Source organism: Drosophila guanche, unplaced genomic scaffold (genome assembly GCF_900245975.1).
Source record: "Drosophila guanche unplaced genomic scaffold, DGUA_6, whole genome shotgun sequence".
Lineage (NCBI taxonomy): Eukaryota > Metazoa > Arthropoda > Insecta > Diptera > Drosophilidae > Drosophila > Drosophila guanche.
In genome coordinates, this window is record NW_022995783.1 from 28,142 (window position 1) to 50,303 (window position 22,162).

The 22,162-nt window shown below is 44.2% G+C and overlaps 6 protein-coding genes across 10 annotated transcripts; 4 read left to right on the forward strand and 2 right to left on the reverse strand.

The window, feature by feature from the left end:
* Positions 1–1,967: 1,967 nt before the first annotated feature.
* Positions 1,968–2,805, reverse strand: LOC117591469 (trafficking protein particle complex subunit 1). The gene is made up of 3 exons (XM_034284753.1): positions 2,462–2,805; positions 2,266–2,408; positions 1,968–2,209 (listed from the first exon to the last, which is right to left on the reverse strand). Exons 1-3 carry the CDS (start codon positions 2,558–2,560, stop codon positions 2,014–2,016), a joined length of 438 nt encoding a protein of 145 aa, XP_034140644.1. The 5' UTR covers positions 2,561–2,805; the 3' UTR covers positions 1,968–2,013.
* A 321-nt stretch (positions 2,806–3,126) lies between these two features.
* On the reverse strand, positions 3,127–5,380 carry LOC117591462 (transcription initiation factor TFIID subunit 1). Of its 4 annotated transcripts, none has more exons than XM_034284743.1 (5): positions 5,041–5,380; positions 4,786–4,975; positions 3,666–4,712; positions 3,489–3,606; positions 3,127–3,433 (listed from the first exon to the last, which is right to left on the reverse strand). In XM_034284743.1, the coding sequence occupies exons 1-4, from the start codon at positions 5,320–5,322 to the stop codon at positions 3,542–3,544; spliced, it is 1,584 nt and encodes a 527-aa protein (XP_034140634.1). In that variant the 5' UTR covers positions 5,323–5,380; the 3' UTR covers positions 3,127–3,433; positions 3,489–3,541. The 4 variants fall into 4 exon arrangements, with proteins under 4 accessions (XP_034140634.1, XP_034140633.1, XP_034140630.1 ...); XM_034284742.1 differs by having other exon boundaries at positions 3,127–3,428; positions 3,666–4,733; XM_034284739.1 differs by having other exon boundaries at positions 3,666–4,733.
* Positions 5,381–5,481: 101 nt separating this feature from the next.
* On the forward strand, positions 5,482–6,686 carry LOC117591465 (pyridoxal phosphate homeostasis protein). Its single transcript, XM_034284749.1, has 5 exons — positions 5,482–5,661; positions 5,721–5,933; positions 5,985–6,132; positions 6,192–6,433; positions 6,490–6,686. The coding sequence occupies exons 1-5, from the start codon at positions 5,569–5,571 to the stop codon at positions 6,556–6,558; spliced, it is 765 nt and encodes a 254-aa protein (XP_034140640.1). The 5' UTR covers positions 5,482–5,568; the 3' UTR covers positions 6,559–6,686.
* Positions 6,687–8,458: 1,772 nt separating this feature from the next.
* On the forward strand, positions 8,459–10,243 carry LOC117591466 (myosin regulatory light chain 2). The gene is made up of 3 exons (XM_034284751.1): positions 8,459–8,594; positions 9,189–9,431; positions 9,640–10,243. The coding sequence occupies exons 1-3, from the start codon at positions 8,592–8,594 to the stop codon at positions 10,060–10,062; spliced, it is 669 nt and encodes a 222-aa protein (XP_034140642.1). The 5' UTR covers positions 8,459–8,591; the 3' UTR covers positions 10,063–10,243.
* Positions 10,244–10,327: 84 nt separating this feature from the next.
* On the forward strand, positions 10,328–16,985 carry LOC117591461. 2 transcript variants are annotated; one of them, XM_034284737.1, is made up of 10 exons: positions 10,328–11,962; positions 12,101–13,007; positions 14,017–14,569; positions 14,648–15,304; positions 15,358–15,641; positions 15,694–16,015; positions 16,078–16,162; positions 16,216–16,405; positions 16,467–16,747; positions 16,814–16,985. In XM_034284737.1, exons 1-10 carry the CDS (start codon positions 11,875–11,877, stop codon positions 16,921–16,923), a joined length of 3,477 nt encoding a protein of 1,158 aa, XP_034140628.1. In that variant the 5' UTR covers positions 10,328–11,874; the 3' UTR covers positions 16,924–16,985. The 2 variants fall into 2 exon arrangements, with proteins under 2 accessions (XP_034140628.1, XP_034140629.1); XM_034284738.1 differs by lacking the exons at positions 16,216–16,405; positions 16,467–16,747; positions 16,814–16,985 and having other exon boundaries at positions 15,694–15,969; positions 16,039–16,120.
* A 72-nt stretch (positions 16,986–17,057) lies between these two features.
* LOC117591464 lies at positions 17,058–18,770 on the forward strand. The gene is made up of 2 exons (XM_034284748.1): positions 17,058–17,498; positions 17,565–18,770. The coding sequence occupies exons 1-2, from the start codon at positions 17,175–17,177 to the stop codon at positions 18,393–18,395; spliced, it is 1,155 nt and encodes a 384-aa protein (XP_034140639.1). The 5' UTR covers positions 17,058–17,174; the 3' UTR covers positions 18,396–18,770.
* Positions 18,771–22,162: the final 3,392 nt, after the last annotated feature.

Sequence of the window (22,162 nt, forward strand, 5' to 3'; positions counted from 1 at the left end):
TACCTACACAAGCTCAGCACTTACTAAAGGCCAGATGGGGAGGATACGAATTTCATCCACATACTCGTATCAATGGTAACTTGAAAATTTGAGATAAGCAAGTTTCATTTTTAGAGAAAGGCATACACAGAGGCGAATTTCGATCAGTCGAGATCATGGAGAGATTCACGTGGAATGTACCAGATTTATTTTCGCATCTCTTCGGCGCATCAAAGCATCGGTTGAGTCTATTTTTGGCCTAGGCCTACAAATTTGCATATTGTTTAAGGCGGGACTGGGTTCGTTTATGGTTTATTGGTGTCTGTCAAGTCCGTCCTCTGGGCAGCGGAGGGCCTTGGACAATAAAGTATGCGGGGGTGAGAATGTGGGGGCTTCTCTGGCCTCTGCTTGACAGTTTACCTTTCCGCTGAGCAAGTGCAAAGTAGATAAATGTAAGCAAAAGTTAATCATTAAAAATGTAATTATGAGCATCCACTAGAATAAGTTGCGGAGTCGCAAAGTAATCAAGTAATCATTTAATGACGTGACCGGGCTACAGTTTCCAATTTCAAAAGCTGGCCGCTGCCCAACAAAGCGTTACTAACCTTGCGGGTCGGGCTTCGAGGCGATGCTTGTCGAGATGTTGAGATGGTGACGAAAACCGAAAAACTCAAGCTCGGAAATAGAGTTACCCCGTAATTTGCGTAACTTTTGCGAATGAAAACCGAAGGCTGCGGACGGTTGAGCTGGGAAAGTGGAAGAAACCAAAAGCTAGCTTTCCCCTCTCACCCATCGGAGCCTACGTATAACTAATTGCGAGCATATTCCGATGGTATTGCCAATCGTCTCATCGATATATGAAGAGGGAAAGGCAAAGGGTGGTCGGGGTCGGGGCACGAACTATCTGTGGGGGCAGCATCTCTCGGAACTGGTATTTACAAGATACGCATCTGTGGCGACTATATAAATATATGCATACACACGAATCCATGTGATGTTTGGGTTGTGGCTTCGATTTCGATTTGGAAAGGGCGTTTTGTAACCTGCGAGTGTGTTCGGTCTAAAGTTCGGGTTTTCTTGGCTCGGATGCTGCTTGGAGAAGGCATCGGGGCGTTGTCATCAGGCACGTTGACGGCTGAGCTGACCAATTGATTTATTTTTCGGACCGGGCGTTTGGCTTTGAAATTGATTTCTTCGCTACGAAAAGAAATCGCTTTGTAGGTCCGTTTTTATTGTCTTGGGCACTTTGGGCTGATGCTCTGGAAGCGTCCCGCGCTCTCAAAACTCGTTTCAAAAATTCGTCAAAGACAAAGCGAAGAAAAAAACTAAAACCATTCAAAGCATATTTAGTTCAACCGTCTTGTGACTTGCACAAATTTTGAATAAGTAAGACATCTGGCCACATATAGCAAGAAGCATACATATACATATGTATGTATGTGCATTTAAATACTTACATATGAACATACATTAGACTATATTTGCACGTTCATGAATTATGGCAAGCCGCCGGGATCCGATGAGAGGTCCTAGGCGACTAGTTTGTTTGAGCAAACGGCGAAGCCCAACTTTGCTACAATGACACGACGATCTTTTCCACTGATTAATGGAAGTATTTTGCAAAATCATGTTCAGAGTTTCGAAAAACCCTTCACTGGCTAAGATGCCTGGCCGACTGCAACACCCTCGCAGTCCACAGGTTTTTACATTCAAGCTTGTAAGACCACATGGAGTTGCAGTAATCATTTTGACATTTTTCCCCAACACCCACCCCCCCACCCTTTGTCCGTGTCGTACGACATACGAAAGGGCTTGCGCAACTAGAGGCCGGTTTAAGCTGCTCCGGTCGAGCGCAGATATTTTTTAAGTGCGGGCCACTTCCGGAGGCGTTCATTTGGTCGAGTGCTAGAGTGGCTCGAAATGGGCAGCAATTCAGAGTAACTCGGCTCAGCTCTGCGCGGACCGAGGCTAATGACATAGACCTTAAGTTTGAATTTTGTAAGCATTTTCTTTTGGCTTATGGGTCACTTAATTCTATATGTTTCTAATGCCAAATATGGGTGATTGCTTGATGAATTCGTCCAGCTTGCTCTGGAACAGCTCGGAGGTAACCACATTGCCGGGCGTCCACAGGGGGTCCCGAACTACGTACTCCACCCAGACCTTGGAGTACAGCTGCTGTAGAAGCTCTTTAACGTTGATGGCGGTCGTGTCCGTGTTAAGCACGAATCTTTAAAAAAGAATAGGTTAAAAATGAGCAAGTAATGACGATGGGCTTGAGCTTACTTCAGTCCCGAAGGCGTTTCCAGATAGTGGAGGGCGTATCGGTTTGTCTTGTAGTACAGGAAACCCTCGCGCGGATCGTAGGGAGATATCTTGCTTACGAACGACTTAATGGAGAAGAGCATGCCGTAGGTCAGCTTGGCTTCCTGTAATATGGGATAGTTCAAGTTTTACACATATGATTTCTTAACTTTGTTACCTCCTCGCCTGTTATGCCGGATTTCTTGGTGCGGTTCCATTCGGCGTAGTGCATTAGCGTACCGCACTTGTCAAAAATGTACAGATTGAATATGGTCATCTTTTAAAATTGCATTGACAAGAGCACCTACCGCCCGAATAATTGAGCTTCCTCTTAAAAATTAACTTACAACCTTATACACGTTTTGTTATCGTAATTATTGTTGTCTCTCATTTCATAGCACGACACCTACACGTCCTTGCAAGTGATTTTTTGAAAAAACGGCGTCACAAAAGAATGGAAAATGTTTTCATAGGGAATGATTAGGACAATTAACGTCCTGCAAAAAGTATAATTTTGTATTTTTAATGTATTTATAGAAACAGTGTGACCGCGGAGTTGTCGATACAATATACCGTCTGAACCTCAGAAATATACCGTAAATATACCAAGAAAAGAACATTGTTTTACATTTACCGCCTATCGTTGTAAAAATATCCCGAAATATCAAAATGCAGTAGACGGTCACCCATTGAAATCTACCACGATTGAGAGATTAAATGAAGCGAAAATACCAAACAGGTCAGCTGTTTTAACAGCGTGGTATGTTTCTGCTAGTGATCTCTCTATTACATTTCAAAAATGTATTTGCTATATTTACATAGATTTATTGCATTTATAATTTAGAAACTGACTCTGTATGGGGTGAAATTTTGAATTTTTCTAGCTATGGATCTTCATTTGTTCCTAACTTTGTTTTTGTTCTAATAGTTCCTCAACAAAAGAATAAAGAGGTAATTTAGTTTACGAGGCTTGTGTCCGCCCCCCGCGCCAGCTATCGTTTTTGCATCTTCAGGAATCTAATTTTCGTCACTTTTTGCTGTTGCCAAATCTTCTGTGATGCTGTTCTGTACCTGTTGTATGATCTTGGTAAACTTATTGCGTATCTCTAGAGCAGTCGCAGGGTACATCCTTAGGGCAATGAGCCCTAAGCTGGGGAAGACTGGAAATATACAATGACTTCTACATAGATTTCGTAAAATCCTACCTCATATCGGCTACAATCCAGGCTAATAGGTTCTGTTGTTAACTCTGATTAATTTATAGCTTGGGTGGGTTCGGGCGGTGATCTCTATTTCGATTCCCAGAGTCGGGACTCAAGTTGTCTAAAATAAATTTGAGTTAAAATCAACAACTATGTTTGAGGATATTCTGATCGGCTTACTATTTCTCAAATTTTTTGAGAAACCACGTCTTTCCGAATTGTTGCGATTACTGGAGGGTAGGCTCTGATCCCGTCTATCGGAATTATTGCGATTGCTTGGAGTTAGCTTCTGATCTTGTCTTTCGGAATAGTTACGATTGCTTGGGAGTAGGTTATGGAGTTTGCTATAATAGGCCCCATCAGAGGAGATTGGTGCCTGGATCTTCCGAGTCGCAAGCTCGCGGTAATCGGTCCCCAGGCGCTCTATGGCTTCATCGGAAAATTGTCGACGCGTGATGCCGGGTCTATTTTTAACAGGTCGTTGTTGCTTATCCGCTCTTCCCTCATCCTGAGAGCTGAGGCGTGGGTGTCTGCGCTGGCGAGGCTCCTCGAGGGATCCCGGGCGGTGACGTAACGGAGCAGGGTCATCCGAAACCCGCCGGGACCTGAACTCTTTGATACCTGCTGCGAGCAGCGGTCGCAAGGCTTGTTCATGGTCATGGTAGGGATACTGAGATCGCCTGTTGATCTGTTCTTCAGCTCGATTGGACGATTGTTGATTTCTGCTCGAGGATTCAGGGGATGCCCTGGGGGTCGTTCCATTATGGCTGAATACAGGCGTTGATATGGAGCCATCGGACACCCTTTCGGGTTTGCCTAATGAAGAGGTTCGGGCATTCTCTGTGGTCGGAGTAGACAATCTTTGTTTGTTCCCTGAGAGTGGAGTGGACGATTTTCGGAGATTCTCTGATGTCGGGGTGGCTGATTTCTCACCGGGCGGTTTTGACGACTTTCGGATATTCTCTGTGGGTGGATTTCGTGATTTTCGGTCATCCTGCTCTGGCATTTTGAGGGATTCTCTCTTTGATTCCATTGCACTGCTCCAGACGCGAATTGTTTTGCTGCTGGCCACCAATTTGTTGTGCGGGAGCATGGGTACCAGCAACTTGTTCTCTTGTGCTTTTGGATCAGTTGTATTCGTTCGACTAGATGCCGTCGATACTGTCTGTGCTTCATTATTTCTCATGGTTTGATGTGGCGCAGTTTTCGACCCTCTTGTAACTTCACCTGGCCCATAATCAGAATTCACTTGGAGGGTGATACAGATACAGTCGGGTTTTGGTAGTCATGGTAAACTTACCCGGACTGGAATCGGTACTCGTTGTTCCGTAGAAAGGCGGTAATCTTGTATTTGTTAGCTCATCGCGGTACTCAGTTTTTTCCGTCGCATCGGGAAAGGAGGCAAGGTAGCTGCCACCTCCCTGGATATAATCATCTCGCCGCGAGAGTACAGGCTCTCGTTGGCTCAGTCCTGGGAAGAACGTATCCCACTGTAAGTGCGAGAGCAATATCCTTTGATGAATATATTGCCTCTCTCCTACATGCCCTGACTCACCCAGTAGAAAATGCAATAAGCCAAAAAAACGGCAAGGAGAAGTATGGCCGTGAATTTGGTGAACTGAAACAACACAAACGCCAGCAGCCCGAACAGCACCTCGGAGTGGTGCACGCCGAGATATTCAAGAGTCTGCCGTATATCCGTTGGGCGGAGGCTCGTCAAGTAGTTCAGGCATGTTTCCACTGCCCAACAACTTTGGTCCACCAATTCTGCCATTCTGTGTGTAAGTGGAGTGGTCCATGGCGAGGGGAGGGGGATATTGGGGACTAGCGACGACATTTTTTGTTGGTTTAGGTCTATAAATGCGTCATGAACTGATGTTTTGTTTTGACAATTTTGAACTTGTCTGCTTACAGTTAACAGTTGCGTCTAACAGCACTCTGATCAGCACAACTGGAAACAGCTGTTTGCGTAAAGTGTAAATTGTTTTTGCGATTTTATAATTTGCTTACAAAATTATTGTTTCATTTAGCTTTAACTGAGGCGTTATCGCCACAACAATTTATTAACTGAAGAAACCGTTAAATGTTGCGACGCACCATGGCGGAGTTTGACATAAAAGCCGGTCTGCTGCACGTGTTGCAGCGCATCGATGAAGTTATCTTGCTGCGATCGAAAGTGAGACCAGTAGGATGAAACGAATGGCATAATATACAAATTTCAATAATTTATTGAAGGAAATCCAGGCTGCAAGGCCTCTTTTGGTGGCTGTAAGCAAGACAAAGCCAGCCGAAGCCATTATAGAGGCGTACAAGGCCGGACAGCGAGATTTTGGGGAGAACTACGTGCAGGAGCTCGTGGAGAAGAGCCAGCACCCGGACATAGTAGCCCAGTGCCCCGGAATCAAGTGGCACTTCATCGGCCACTTGCAGAACAACAAAATCAACAAGGTACGACGGTTTATACTGCACTGGATTCTCTAAAGCGTTTATTTATTGTAGATACTCTCTCTGAACAAACTGCACATGATCCAAACCGTAGACAGCGAGAAGCTGGCCACCAAGCTGGATGCCGCCTGGTCAAAGTTGAAACCAGCCTCAGAGCCACCGCTCCGGGTTCTGGTTCAAATTAACACCAGCGGCGAAGAGGGTACATAGATGCAGCCAGTCGACGAGCAACTCTCAGTTACTACAATACTTACATTACAGCCAAGAGCGGCATCGGGACGAAGGAAGCGCCACAGCTTTACCAGTTCATCACCAACAACCTGAAGCATCTGCAACTGATGGGCATTATGACCATTGGAGCCTATGGCTTCGACTACAGCATAGGGCCAAATCCAGATTTTGTTTCGCTCATGCAAGTGCATCGCTCTATCTGCGAGGCCAACTCCCTGTCCCCCGAATCCGTGCTCGTCTCCATGGGTATGTCGAACGACTACGATCGAGCGGTATGTTAAACGTTTCACTACCTACGAACCTCCTGTTCATAATGCTCTGCCCGCAGATTGAAATGGGCAGCAACGTGGTGCGTGTCGGCTCATCTATTTTTGGATATCGCGCTGTCAAGGCATAAGGCGATCGTTGGCGAGGAAGGAATGCGCTTTCGGGTGTATGGCCGAATACAGTTGTTTCCCAATGACGTGCAAAAACCCAAATAAAAAACATTCAAGCGATGCGTAACCTCCATGTGTCGCACATGTACATATGTATGTATCAGATGGAGATAGTGCACACAGATATGTACATGTGTATGTACATAAGTATGAAACGTTTAAATGGTATCATAGGTTGAAACTGATTTGGATTTAAAATTAGAAAAAATGAAGATAAACAAATATTATGTTCATAAGTATGTAAGCACATACATACATATATGATGTGTTATTCGTTCCTCTCCAGCGTTTGTTGATTAGCTACATATGAATGTATGTATAATATTTTCTAATTTAACATAAAGTTGTATAACAAGAATTCGAAATACTAAATCAATTAATCTTTTCAAGTACAAGTATTTAGATTTGGTCCACCTTGCAAAAGTGAATAGATATGCTGCAGCTTTCATTAATTTAAAAATTTCCTTCAATATTTATTGCTTTATTTTGCATTTAGCTCTATTTTAAGTTTTGCAAACAATCAATGCCACGTCGGGTATAGAATTGTTTGTAGTTTTTATACACTTTCTTGTGTTCCCTGGCCCAATGCCAAATTGTCATCTAGTTATTTGCGAGCATTGAAAATGCTCCGACAGTTTTTGATGAAAATACCTTTCAATAAAGCAAGAATGAGGATGCATTCAAATTGATTTCTATATGTCTCATCGATGCATTGTATATTCGTTTTTTTCGTTATCCCATCATTAATTAAACATTTGCCATTAAGTATCCATCCTGATATCTTAATTGACACACATTTTAGTTGCAAAGCACAAACAAAATGAATAGACGTGCGTAGGATCGTCAGATCCTTCAGTAAGGTAAATTAATCCTTCCATTAAATTGTAAAAGATTTGTTTTCAATACAATTTTGTATCTAACTACCAATTATGATTCAGATCCCAAACAAATTCCGTTTGAAAAACTTAACATCAAAATGTAATTTTTTTACAATATAATTTATAATATATAAAATATACCGACTAGGTCTCTTTCCATTTCATTGTAAAGTACAGCTGACTGACAGAACATGGAAAAATTGTTAATTATTTTTCGAATATTATGCAATAGTCATAGATGACTCGGATATATATAAGTTCAGATGTTTTTGTTGCCGAAATAACTCTCGACATATATCGGGTTCGTTGGTTTATGCGAGACGAATCCGTACGATCTGTGTACATACAGAAAGATTTGGAATTCTCTCAGCTCTTCATATTGCACAATGTTCGGGGCATTTCAGAAACCGAAAAAGAAACGGAAAAATGCCGAGCGTAGAAATAGGTAAGGCAAAACATCGAATCGAGTATATACACATCGAATTTATGCATATGTATAGTTTCTATAAATTGTTGATTCTCGTGTATTTTTGCTTGGTTGTATGGCATGGTAGCCATGGCAAATGTAGGGGGTTTCAGCGCAAGAGGATACCTTCGGAGGTGGCCTCAAGAGAAAAAACGAGTAAAACCAAACAAGAAGAAACAAAACAAAATGTGAACATCGGGGGAATGTGTCTGCAACGAAGTGTAGGCAAAGGCAGAAACTGAACCACGAAGGCACGAAAATCATTTCAAACCGCACCGAAATAAATTCTGAGCATATGAACACATAAGCAAAAGCCTAGAGAAAAGTATTCTCTCTGTCGTTAAAATTAGATTTTTGATTAGAGCATCGCCCGATGAGTAAACAACTCGGATACAGCTATAGCTCTTTGGCTCTATACCTATAGATATAGCCCCAGACACCCCGCTATTCGTCTGGACAGACCACGTCTTGTAGATACTAAAAAAGGCAGCACGAATATTGCATTTACGTGTGTGTGGGTCCCTGGTGGGTAGAAGAAGCACGCCAAAAAGAACTTAAAACATCATTGTCTTTGCGATAAAATCAGCCAGAGATTCAGTGTGCTCTGACCGCTCAACTCGTTTAGACAGCCACATCAAAGTTCAGCAACATGGTAAGGATCGGGATATACTCCAACTGAACTGAACTGGACTTATCTGAGCAGAACGCAGCTGAACCCAAGAACTCAAGTGGATAAAAACAGCAAGGACTTGTGCAGTGATTTAGTTTCATCCGAACGAGGATATATCATATATATATCACAATATGAAGTGATCCTTAACGTAATTCCGAACGGTTACCATCTCGATGAACCGAAATGTCTTAACTGTAATGTGTGGATTGAATCGATGAGCCCGAGCAAAAGTGTGAAAATATCCTTGACTCCAGGGTGTGCCTTTCCTACGCATTCGAAAGCGATCGCGAGCAGTTCTAAAATTGGATGCAAGTTCTATGCGTCAGTAATGTAATTTGATATACGTGTCGGCGAGCGAGCGAGATGGCAAGCACGGCAGCGCTTATGTAACAATGGCCCGGATATTTTTAGTTGGGTGGCCATACAGTGGAACATTTTTTCCCAAGAATATTTTCAAAACGAAACAAATGGGTGGAAACTTCCTGCCTGAGACTTTTGACTATTGATCCTTGACTCCTAACTCCTGACATTCAGGTTTTATTTCAAGACTGATACTGTTTTCTCTTTATGTAGGCCGATGAGAAGAAGAAGGTTAAGAAGAAGAAGACCAAGGAAGAGGGAGGCACTTCTGAAACCGCTTCTGAAGCCGCATCTGAGGCAGCAACCCCCGCACCTGTTGCAACTCCTGCCCCGGCTGCTTCTGCCACTGGATCGAAGAGAGCGTCAGGCGGCTCTCGTGGCTCCAGGAAGTCGAAGCGCGCCGGCTCCTCGGTCTTCTCTGTTTTCTCCCAGAAGCAGATTGCCGAGTTCAAGGAGGTGAGTTGGCCAAGGCCGAACTATTCCTATATCTACACCTAAATCCTCCATCCACCAATCCCAACCCCATTCCCATCCTTATTTGAAATGCATACATATCTATCGCACAAGTCAATGACCAAATCACCAACCCACTCTCTCTCTCTCTCTCTCTCTGTCTCTTTCTCGCTCTCTTTCTTTCCGAATCCGTGCGTGTTGCACTGAGTAGGCCTTCCAACTAATGGATGCCGACAAGGACGGTATTATTGGCAAGAACGATCTGCGCGCTGCCTTCGACTCCGTCGGTAAAATCGCCAACGACAAGGAGTTGGACGCCATGCTGAGCGAAGCCTCGGGTCCGATTAACTTCACCCAATTGCTGACCCTGTTCGCCAACCGTATGGCTTCCGCCGGTGCCAACGATGAAGACGATGTTGTTATTGCTGCCTTCAAAACATTCGATAACGATGGTCTCATCGACGGTGATAAATTCCGCGAAATGCTCATGAACTTCGGTGACAAGTTCACCATGAAGGAAGTTGATGATGCCTACGATCAGATGGTCATTGATGACAAGAACCAGATCGATACCGGCGCCCTGATCGAAATGCTCACCGGCAAGGGTGAAGAAGAGGAAGAGGAGGCCGCCTAAGCAGTAGCTGAAGCACCTGGCATCCCCGCACATATCCTAACTTCTAACTCAGCATCCATATTACAGCCAACACAACTTTTAAATCAATCAGTAAAAAATAATAAACGTAATTAAATGAAATGCTCGTTTTACATATGTATGTAAATTCTCAACATCTATATAATCTCTTTGTGTTAACACTGAACAACACTTAAAACTTCTTTAACAAGACCTTGGTAGCGATCAAAAATAGGAACAGAACAACTCGTAGTCATTTACCATGTATCTATCATTATTTAGGGATACTCTCATACAATCAACGTCAAAACACCAACTTGACGTCTAGTTTTCTAGTTGATTTACTGTTAAATTTTACACGTAAAATTTATAAAACAAAAGCAATATATTTTATTTAAAATACGTATAAAATCAACAAAAAAAACTTTAAAACAACAAAACCAAGCAATGTTTATTTTAATCGCTGTTCGTTAAAGAGCCAACCACAAAAAGATGAAAGTGAGGATGAAGCTAAAGATTAATACGAAAGGATGATGGTCAGTGGGTAGCTAGATTGGCTTTGTACGGCGTAAAAGACCCACAGAGATTTTTGTTCGAATTTTTTTGTTTATCGTTATTAATTCTAGCAGGACAAGGAGAGAGAGAGGCAAAGAAACTATTTTTAGGAACACTTATCTGAGAGCCCTTTATTTATCTTTTATAAATAAAATATTTTGTTATAAATATTTACCTAACGTTCGTTACTCAGTTTCATATTTCAATATCAATTATTTTGAGTTACGAATTATGAATACATATTAAATTTACCAATATTGCAAGTTTTCGAGAGTTAGGCTTAATAGCAGATAAAACATAAAATTCATTCACTCTAATTGCTTTATGGGAATTTTCATAACTTAACCAACCACAACTTCCTGCTTATGAACTATCAGCGTTATAACCAAAAAAAAAACCAAATATGATAAACAAATTTTGAAATATGAAGAAAACAATTAAACCAAAATGCGTTTCAAAAGTACGAGTGGCTGGCTAGAATCCAGATCTTTTTCTGTGAAGAATCTTTGAAGCGGAAGCTTCACTTTTCGGTCATTCGCTACCTGGTGGTATTGGTGGTGTACAGCTACAATGGGGTAAGCAAGCCGCAGATCTGCTAGTTTGTCATATTCAATCACAGTACATACAACCATTAGTACCTGGGCGGATCGAAGATAGAGGAGAAGCATCACTTTATACTATGTACTAAATACACAAAACATACACGAAACCAATTCAATATGGAACAAGTTGTTAAATGCGAATGCGAATGCGAATATAATCTTTACTTCAGTATAAATTAAGTTATATTGCAAGAAAAAATTCTGAAAACTTTTTTAACCCAGTCAGAAATATTAACAAACAAAAAAACTGTTTTATACAACATATCGATGATGATGATACTGATGACAAAATCTTGGAATAAAGGAAAGGCGAGTCGTCTTGTCTTGGAAAAGAAACCCACTTTTGAATCTGAGTATTACTTAGGGGAACGCAACGGAAGGGAACTGAGGGGAATGAATGGTTACCTCTTCGAGACGTGAGTCAGCTGTGACAGCGACCAAAGCGAGTGAACAAACAAAGCCAAGCGAGAAACTCACCTCACTTCTCCACTTGGATTTTGATGGCTGTGGATTTCGACTTTGCTCGACCAGTTTTTAGCTGAGTTTCAACGTGGGCAGTTTTCTCCAAAACGCACGCACGCGCAATACAATGTGATAGTCTGCAACGACTGAAAATATACCCACATAATAATAAACTTTTGAGGCCCTGGAAGGACAAATGGCTCATACCATTGGCCCACAATTGGGAGCGGTAAGAGCATTGCTATTCGCCATCACACTTTTCTGGATTGCATCACCCAGAGGCGGTAAGTACTGCAGTTTCAAACTTCGTTTGTCGAATGCCTAATCAGTCCCGCTTCCATTGTATACACATATCGCAATTGAGAAAAAATAGAAAGTGATCCACGCTCACGTCTTTTCACTCCAATTTGCTTGGTAAACAGCCGATGCCCAGCATCTGGTTGCGTACATATCGCAGCGTGGTCTTCATGGGGAGATTACGTTTCGGCAGATGAACGCCACGATGGTGGAGATTAAGGCCAGTCTTGAGGCCACTCTTCAGTACCCGGTTCAGGTTTGGAGCTGGGCAGTAAGGCGCTTTGCGGTGGACTACTCGATCATTGATCCTGAGGAGCGCTGCAAACTCGATCGCTTGGGAGCGCAGGTGATGAGCTTCGACGAGGATCTGGAGTACCTGGTGCTGCCCGGGAACGAAACTTCTACATGGAAACGAAATATGCGGCTAATCGGTGACTTGGGAATCTGGGGTAAGTCTCTGGTACTCACGGAGGTGGATAAGGATGTACGTGTCTGTGCCACGATCACCACAATCCAGAACTCCGTGGAGCACATGGCCGAGGCACGATTTAATACGCCTGTGGCCGGATCTGTTCACTTCCGCTGGTTGGCCCCGGCTGAGGGCGCTAACGGTGACACACTGATATATTCCGACTTGTACCACATCAAAGAGCAGCCAGTGGATCTGGAGGGAAGCGATAAGCGATCCTTCACCGAGCACCACTGGAAGATCTTCGTGACGGATATCTTCAGGCACGACCACCATCGCACCGAGGACAATTGCAACTTCCTGGAGCTGGTCTTTGACCCACAGGGCAGTGGACCCGGTCAAGGCATCGGTGACCTGGACATGCGCCTGGGCAGGATTGGAGTGGCCAACAATGCGTTGAAGATACCCAAGCGCAGCTCCTTCCGCGATGCCCAGCTTGCTCTTCTGCCCTCTGACCTTACGATCCCCCACCGCACGCTTTACCTTGTTATCTTCGACAATCAGCACCCGGACACCTATTTGGCTTGCACCAAAATCCGGCATGTCCAGCCACTCATTTACAAGTAAGTAAGATTAAAGAAAACTATTGGGAACTATTAAATGGGACCCTAATACTACCCGACACCATTTTTCAACTTCGAACCAAACCAACTTTTTGTGAAAGATAGAGATCTTAGTAATGGTCTGATGATTTTTGTTTTCTTATGGCATAACTTTTTCTAAAGAATTTTTAAAAGCTCGTATTTGTTTGTAGTGCTTATTTCAGAGGTAGCGATTTTTTTTACACATAACTTTCACATATAATATAATTTTGAGTTTTAATAAACTTTGCCATTCCAAAAATCTGATAAAAGCTTCTGCTATGGAAAAAAACCATAACTCACTGAACAAATTTAATGCCCCACATCTAACGTGGAAAACGTGCAATTTTGTCGAGTAATCAGTCTTCCGTTTATTAATCCTTATTTGTTTTAAGTTTGTGTTTGTAAAATATTGTGAGCTGGTGAAGGGATGAACAGATTTTAAGGTGTTGTAAGGAAGAAGGTTAAGTAATCTACACATGTATGTATATAAATATGAATGCCGTTTGATAGTTATTGTCAGAAGTTTTGAATATACGCCGGTCGACAATCAATTCGAGCAATGGCGAAAATAAATCGAAGAAAGACAGAGAAGTCTAGAGTGTGGGACTTCATTAAACAAAAATTGCAGTGAGAAACGAGGCCTTTTAGATGAAAAGCATGCCAACATGCAAAGAATATATAAAACATTGCTGATATTTGTTTTAATTTTAAGCTGCAAGAGCCACTTAAATTGGTTGGATTGGTTTCATACACTGAAAAGCATTAATTTAATTATTTTTTGGTACAAAATATGAAAAAAATTTAAGTGTACATACTTCATCCATTTTTGTATTTCTTACGTCCCGATATATCGTTACCAACGAGGTTGTATTTTTAAAACATCGATACGCACAGCTGTTCCAAACATCGATGTTTTTGCAGCTCTCAGCTGTTGAACCACGAAACCCAAACAAAGAAAATATGCTTTGAATTTTTCGTCTTTTCGCAGGACCTTCATAAACTCGGGAGGTGTCAAGGGTGAGGTGACTTTCACTCAACGCTCCAAGTTCGATCCTACATTCCTCAACTTCACCTTGGGCGCACCTTTGTCGCAACATGTCAGCCGCAAGTTTGCCGAAGATGTGGCTGCCTTCCGCCTTCACAGTATGCCGCCCGTCCCACATCGCATTGGAAAGGAGGACTTTTGCCTGACCACTGGGAACATGCACAACCCGCGCGACCTCCAGGAGAAGGTGCCCCCACCTGGCTACGGCACACAGGAGCAATATGCGGTTGGAGACCTCTCCGGAAAATTGCAGGGCCGCAATAAGGCATATTGGCATCAGTATGTGCTGCCCGGAACCAGCTCTGAGCTGAGCGGCCTCTACTGGGACGTCTTCTTACCGCTTCAAGGTCGCTACAGCATAGCCCAGAGAAGTTTGGTGGTCTACACATTCAACCGCACGGATGTGCAGAACATCACGAAAAGCATCTGGGGCTGCTCCTCCCTTAGCCAGTACCTGCGAAATGGGATATACCAGCAGCCGATGTTTACAGCTCAGGTGTGTAGAGGAATTTGAACTGGTACAGACATATCATGTCAGTATGTTCTATTTTACTTCTAACATATACTCTCACAGGTCCTGTTCCGTTATCCGGTGGTGGGACGAGTCATCTTCCGACAGCCCGCCGAACAGCCTTGGCAGGACACCACCGTGCTGATTGAGTATCTCATCCAGGCGGATGGGTCAACGCAAAACACCACATTCGACCATCGCTGGGCCATCCACAGTAGTGCCCCAGGAAAGGACTTCTACGATTGGCAGCAGCGTTGCCTCTCGGCCGGTGGCGTCCACAACCCGTTCAAAGTGGACTGGGGTAACCGCAGCGCTGACGACTTCTGTGAGCCCCAACTGCCTGCCATGTGCCGAATGGGAGCCTTGGACGCTAGGCTTGGAAGGTTGACCATTGCCGGAAGGAGGCGGACAGCACAGAAGTATAGCCGCCGCATGTTTGTTGACGGGAATCTGCCGCTTTCTGGTAGACACAGCATTCTGGGAAAGTCGTTGGTCATCTACGAGGACCATGGGCCGAAGGCCCGGGGCGAGAGGCTTGCGTGTTCCGCCGTAATAGGACACTTCCGCAGAAAAGTGGTGGCTAAGGATTGGTATGCCAACGGGGATGAGCTGACAGTGAGTGGGAGGGTGGAGATCACGCAGCAGTCGGAGTACGATGTAAGCAATGTAGATGTGCAACTTAAGGGCCTGAAAAAAAACGGCGGGTATCACATACACAAGGTAAGATTCGTGTTTAGAGAAAGCTTTACCAGCTAATTGTTGATTATCCACAGACTCCTGTTGAGGCCAATTTGGCCTTTCCATGCGAGGCTTCGACTCTCTATGGACACTGGAATCCATTCGAGGTGAACGCTAAGTCGTCGCCTCCCCCTAGGCAGGGAACGAGCGATCAGTACGAGCTGGGTGACTTGAGCGGAAAGTTCGGCGGACTCAACGGACTCACCCAGTACGAGGATTCCTACAACGATACGAACCTGCCGCTCTTTGGGTACAACAGTATAATCGGACGATCGGTGGTCATTCACAAGCATGAGAGAAATGCTCGATGGGCCTGCAGGTGCTTTCACGTAATAAACTACGATTCATTGAGCTAATAGAGATTCTTACAGTACTTTAGAACGTGGTTATAGTCCAAGCGAGGCACGAGAACTCCGAGCCATAGCATCGTTTCACCATCCCACTGGCTACGCCTACGGATATGTTAAGATGACGCAATTGATCCACAACGATGGCAGCCAATCGGAGACAGTGATTGAGATCAAGCTGCGACACCCCGGCAAGAACGATCGGAACTCCACTCGCAACCACAACTGGCAAATTTTCGTAAACCCCGTGGGAGTGGACGCCGCCGTCAAGCCAACCAGCACACGCTGTGTAGCCGGAGGGTATGTGTGGAATCCGTTTTATACGCAGCTGGCAGATCCACTGAATGTGAGCCCTCTATTGCCCGATAGCTCCCTATAGATACACTTTTTGATGGCCTTTTCCTGCAGCTTGATCTCTACGAACAGGAATGTGCTCCGGACAATCCCCTTCGATGCTATGTTGGCGATGTGGGGGCCCGCATGGGCACAATAGGTGAGTGATCAACGGAATCACATTTTTAAAATTCTCACTACAATGGGTTTCAGATCTGGGCGGGGAGCGAGTGGTTTTCACCGACGCAAACTTTCCCCTAGAGGCGCCAGTGGGGGCTATTGGTCGGTCAATTGTCATCTTTGGACCTGATCATTCACATGAACGATTCGCCTGTGCCAATATAGAGCCAGACCACAACGTCATCAAGTATATCAACCTGCAGAAGCCACCGCGCTTTGTGGTGTAAGTAAGATTCTACCTCAAGCAACCTCACGTTAATGTGGATGGATATCCTTATCGATAGGGCACAATTCCTGGAGGAGCTGCGTTCTGTGATGGGAATCCCTGAATGGATGTTGGACGTGGACGCGCGTAAGACGAAGGAGCTGCATGGTGGCGCATGCATCCAGATGATTATTCACTTCAAGGGTCCCCTCGCCCACCGGTTGGAGATGGACATGTCCCGTCTCATAGCTGCTGGTCGACTGGATGCCCCCAGTCTATTCATTCCCGGCTACGTTAATCAAAAGCGCAAGCCGACTATCTCCTACCGTACCTGCGGGGTGAGGGATACCAATGAAAAGCGTGAGTAAATCATTTGTGAGTGAAATATAAATTCTCTGGAGTAATATTTTCCATCTATCCCCACAGGTACCAAAAGTTTCAAGGGCCGATTCTCGTCTTCTAGTTTTGCACCCATTGAACCAAAGCCTTTTGTAATAGCCATCATAGTCATCAGCCCAATAATTATATTCCTGTAAATACTGCTCCTAAGTTAAAGTATAAGTAAAGATGGAATCCTTTTAGCAACAGTTTGTCAAATGCGTTCACTTTTTAACTTTCCACCACTATTCGGAAACCCACCACCTTTTTATGTGCGTGTCTTCTTCGCATGCGTGAAACTCAATCGATTTTTCGCGTATGTACTTACTTTCCTTTTTCAGTGGACAACAGGCAGTCTGTTAGAGGTGTCCGTGATTTTGGTGAATAATCATTTTCAGAGCTATACAGAATGCGGCTAATTATCGTTGGGATATTGCTGGGCCTGGTTTACAGTTGCAGTGCGACCATTAGTGGACCCTTTCTCTTCTGGGGCCACGACAAGGTGTCCACCTTAAAAACCCAGGCGCTAGTTGAGGCCGGCAGCAGGGAGGAGTCGTTGACGCAATTGTTTGGTGAGGCTAAGGCCATTGTAGTTTTCATGAGGAACACCACAAGTCGCTTGGAGGGCATTAAGTACCCTAGGTTCCAGAATCTGGTGAAGAGTTGCACTTGGACCTATTTACCAGAGCGCAGCCTGGCGACCGAGCCTTTTGGTCGTAATGCCAAAATTGAGGTGTGTATACCCAGAAAACGAGTTGATAAATATTCCTGTATATCAATCCCTAAATTTCTCGTGTAGGTCATAAGCTTGTCTGGTCACGGGGAAGACGACGACGCTGAGATTGTGACGGCCTACAATGACGCTTTGAGGATCTATGGCGATGGTGAGGTTCTTGGAATCCTAGCCAGTCGCGAGGAGGAGGCACATTTCCTCGCCAAACGTGAGACTGCCGAGGAAGAATCCGAAAAGACAGCTGAGGGAACTCCTACTGACTCTGCCGAGGAGATAGAGGCCAGCTTCATTTACGTAGCCGAAGGAAACAAAGCGGTTCTCTCTTTGAACGGTCCGCCAGAGCTGCTGCTTACCAACGAGACATTGCGCCTGGAGGAGCACATTAAGCAGATAACTTTCGACGACCAGCATGCCAAGGGCTACGGTCGCCTTAGCATAACATTTATGCACAGCGGCGAGAAGTGCACGCTCCGCTTTAAGTTCACGCTGGCGCGTGGCACGTGGACACTACGAAACGTCGAGGTGGAGTACAGGGAACTCAAGAGCGTACTCTTAGCACGCGGCGACGAGTACACTCTTCCCTCGGCACCTCTGGGCTTCTCCTATCGCTGCTCCGCCAACGATTTGAGCTTTGTCAACCCTAACAAAAACGAGAGCCTACAGAACCTCATCCTGTCCGACTTCCAGGTGCAACCCTGGCTCAACGGGCGAAAGGAGTTCGGCGAGGTCTACGATTGCGTTGGCTTCGTCTCGGCGCCTATCCTGTCGGGTCTCTTTGTAGTTACTCTTCTGCTCGGCATCCTAGGCCTCGGGATCTCCGCCATGCTCAGCATGCACACCCCAAACCGATTCGAGAGCTCGCGTAGCAAGCAGTTGACCTTTACGGTTCAGGAGTAGGCACTCTTCTTATTCAACATTAAAAATAGTTTAATTTTTGCGCGCTGCAAAATGTTTGTTTTGATCACTTACATGGCTGCCAACCCATTGGCGTTATTCACCTTGGCCATTGAGCTGTTTCTTATACATCTGCTTTTTGTGCTGGTCGTGCTCTACGTCTATGTTCTTTGGTATTACTAAAACCTAAAATGAAGTTAATTAAAAACATTCTGACTAAATCAAGATATATGCTTAATAGCGAAATTCCACTGAGATTTTTCCTTAATTACTCTTACACTAAAAATCAAATTACGTAATTATATCTTATCTGGCCATAATATATGTTGGCGCTATTTACGTATAACTATGTACAAATATATCCGCATTTCGACCCTATTCCATTATAGTTTTTCCAATCATTAAAGGAGACGAAGATAAAGAGAGATCAGTCGTCAGGTTTATTTCTCACATGGCTCTCTTTTCCAGAAGGCAAAGTTCCACTTTGAAACGTGAAAAGAGAAAAGCGAATTGCCTTCCTTGTGGACTCCCAAAAATGGAGCTAAGGAGTGTTGTGCCTGCTCGTCTGGCTGGAAATTCTGGTTATCTTAGTTCAGTGGCTCAGTTCACTCCAACCGCACACACCGTCTTTTCATGCGTACGTTTTTGTATATACATATTTATCTTTTCGGCTATCTGTATCTTACTTTCATTGAATGTGCGCAATTAAGCCCCATTCAGCCACGTATATGCGTGCATAAGCTAGAGAAGTCAGAGCTAAGCAAAGCCCTGAGCCTTTTATTTATGCCATATTAACTTACGACTATTCATTTGTTTTTGCAGGGCTGTATCGCTCCATTCAAAAGCGAGTGTTGGCTCCTTTTTTCGTTTTTCTGTGTGTGAGTTTGCTCGGGCATGCTTTGGGCTGCAATTCAAGTTTTACTACTGACACCCGATACGATACAGGGGACAGTCGGCCCTCGCTGCTGGCTTTGGCCACCCACCTTCTTTTTATTTCGTAAAATATGTGAGCCCCTCTACAGCCGCCTACTTTGAATAAGCCAAACAAGAGCATCAAAAGTGGGAGATGGGATCGAGAGATGACTTATTGTTTTGCAGAATGCCGTCTGCAAGTGATTGCGTTTACTTTTCCAAGTTACTTTTACTGTCAACCAAACGCACAACCCAGATGCAGCCTGCCTCATACCCATGTAGCATGCTGCACGCGGAAGTTCGCTGACTTAGAGCGAGAGGCAGAGCGAGAGGTAAAGAGAGAGAGAGAGCAAAAGTTGCACCTTACTCTGTAATAAGAATCGCAATCGAACAGAAACCGAAGCAGAGACTGAATGGCCGAGGGCACTAGGCAAGCCTCTTGAGAAGCAGGGAACAAGTTTGTGAAAGTTGTTGTCAAACAGCTGGCAGCGACAGTCTGACAGCCTGTCAAGGAGCCGCGGCATATCAGCTCACGATGTGCCACAGAAGTTAGGGGAACCGGTATTGGATGGTCATTGGAACTGGTGAGGGATTTCTCCATTGGTGGCCATCTTTCGATGTGATGGCCAACAGTGGTAAAAGTTCAAGGCTAATTGCAACTCAAACTTTGCATGCTAACTTCTCTACAGTAACTTTTATAACAATGCTTATCATCATGTCTCAGCAATGTACAGTATAAGCTTGTAATTTAATTATTTTCACCTACTGCGGAAGCTGGAACTGAGAGGAGGAATCCGATGCTAAAGAAAAGGGAATACCATTAATATCAGACTTACATATATCAATTCATAGTGCTGCCAACAAAGGGGGCCATCAATGGAAATGTGATTTGTATTTGTACGAGTGACATTGTGGCTGCTGCAATTCCGCTGATGTTTATCTAACAGATTCGTACACTTGACGGATGGTGAAGAAATTCATGAGGATTACGAATGGGCTCCATTATAATCAGTAGATTGATTGATAGAGGGAGTGAATCACAACGTGAATATGGGCATCGAAAGAGTGCCATACGAGATCAATTGAACTTGCGAGTTTATCCAATGCACTTTGAACAGCTTATTGTCATGTCATGGTTATGCAGAGTCTCACTGGCTTTAATTTGTACTGGCACTGATAATTGGGGAAACTCACAGCTGCAAGCCACTGAGATGTTGTGGTCCCAGTCAAGTCGGGAAAAAGTTCGCAGGCGCAGCTCGCAAACACTCGAAATGAAAACAGTAAAATCAAACTGGAGACATTTCACACAAGCACATAAAGTGGGGTTGGAGCAACCAACAAGCGTCTAGAGTCTAGACTCTAGAGACAAGCGGGGAGCCGACCATTTGACGCATTTAGTAAATCAAACTGTTAATTACTTGATTTGGTAAGCTGTTTCCCAATAAACAGAGCACATCAGACCCACAAAAAGTGTCTTGTCTGCTTTTTCCAATGTCTACTATTTTTCTATGCATTTACAAATGTGTCGAGCAATTTCGGTCGTGGTGGCTCAGTCCTAGATGAGGTTACCTTGTTGAAAAGTGAAATGCGGTTAGAAAGGAAAGAAAATCTGGAGATCGCCAGAGTTACACCGGCTCTCCTCTGTCACACCTTTACTGGCAACCTTGACTTATTAAATCTTTATTTAAGGTACTTTGGTCGTCCGGATTTGATGGCCATGTCGCAAACTTAACGCCCTGTTAAGCCGGCTAAATGCAAATATCACAAAGGTGGTCGTAGTTGTGGTACCACAAAAGACCTGACGCAAATAAATGGGCCTGATCCCCCAACCGCGCGAGTTCACCATTTTCCAACAGTAGCTGTTAACTGCTTCGCTTTGGTTCAAGCTTGTGGAGTGTCTTCCAATTGCGCTAGACGATCAAAACGATGTGAGCAACACTTGAAGGTGCCGCAATTTTCGTATACTTTAGCCGTTTGGCTCGTATGAGTATGGCCAAATACAATACAATATCTGGATGGGTAACGCCATACGAATTTTTTCCAAAAAACTGGCTCTAGGGACGGGTCTAGGCTCTCGAAAAATTATTATATTGTCTCGAATCTCGGATCTCGATACAGAGAGTCAGTTTAGTGGGCCAACATTTTTCACCGCTTTCAGCCAGAGAGTAGAGAAGCCTCCTCTGGCAGGGGTAATTAGGACCCCCAAAGCAAAGCAAAGCGTTTTTTTCACATATGTATGTTTACGTACATATGTGTGTACATGCATAACCCACAGGCTGATATGAAATTCTGGAATATATTGAAGTCGAACTGGAAACTCTGCTTGTATCCAGAGCGGAGAGAAAGCTCTTTTCCATTAGTTGGCTCGATATGGGTACACACCATTCGAATTTTTAAACGATAAGGGACGTGTGTACTCTGTACTCTGTAGGACATCTGTACTTTAGTGGTTTTTTTCAAATTTTAAATCTTTTCTACATATGCCATCTACATCTAAATCTACATCACTTCTCACAAGACCGGTGATCTGATAGATATAGATAGATAGATATATCCCTGCCGAATGGTGTTTTTAGATTTCTTGTATCTTCAAAACTGCAGATTTTCGCGATTTGCGGTGTTGGAAAGGAGCGGGTCGAAATTTTGAAATGTAGCAGCACTTGTAGCAGTGAGAGCATACAGCCATTTGGATGCAAAATTTGGTAGCTCTAGCTTTTATAGTTTTTGAGAACCAGGCGCTCAACAAGACGGTCGGACAAACGGTTGACAGACGGGCAGATGGCTAAATCGACTCAGCTATTGATGTTGATCAAGAATTTATATATTTTGTGGGGTCGGAAACAGTGTTACAGTTTTCC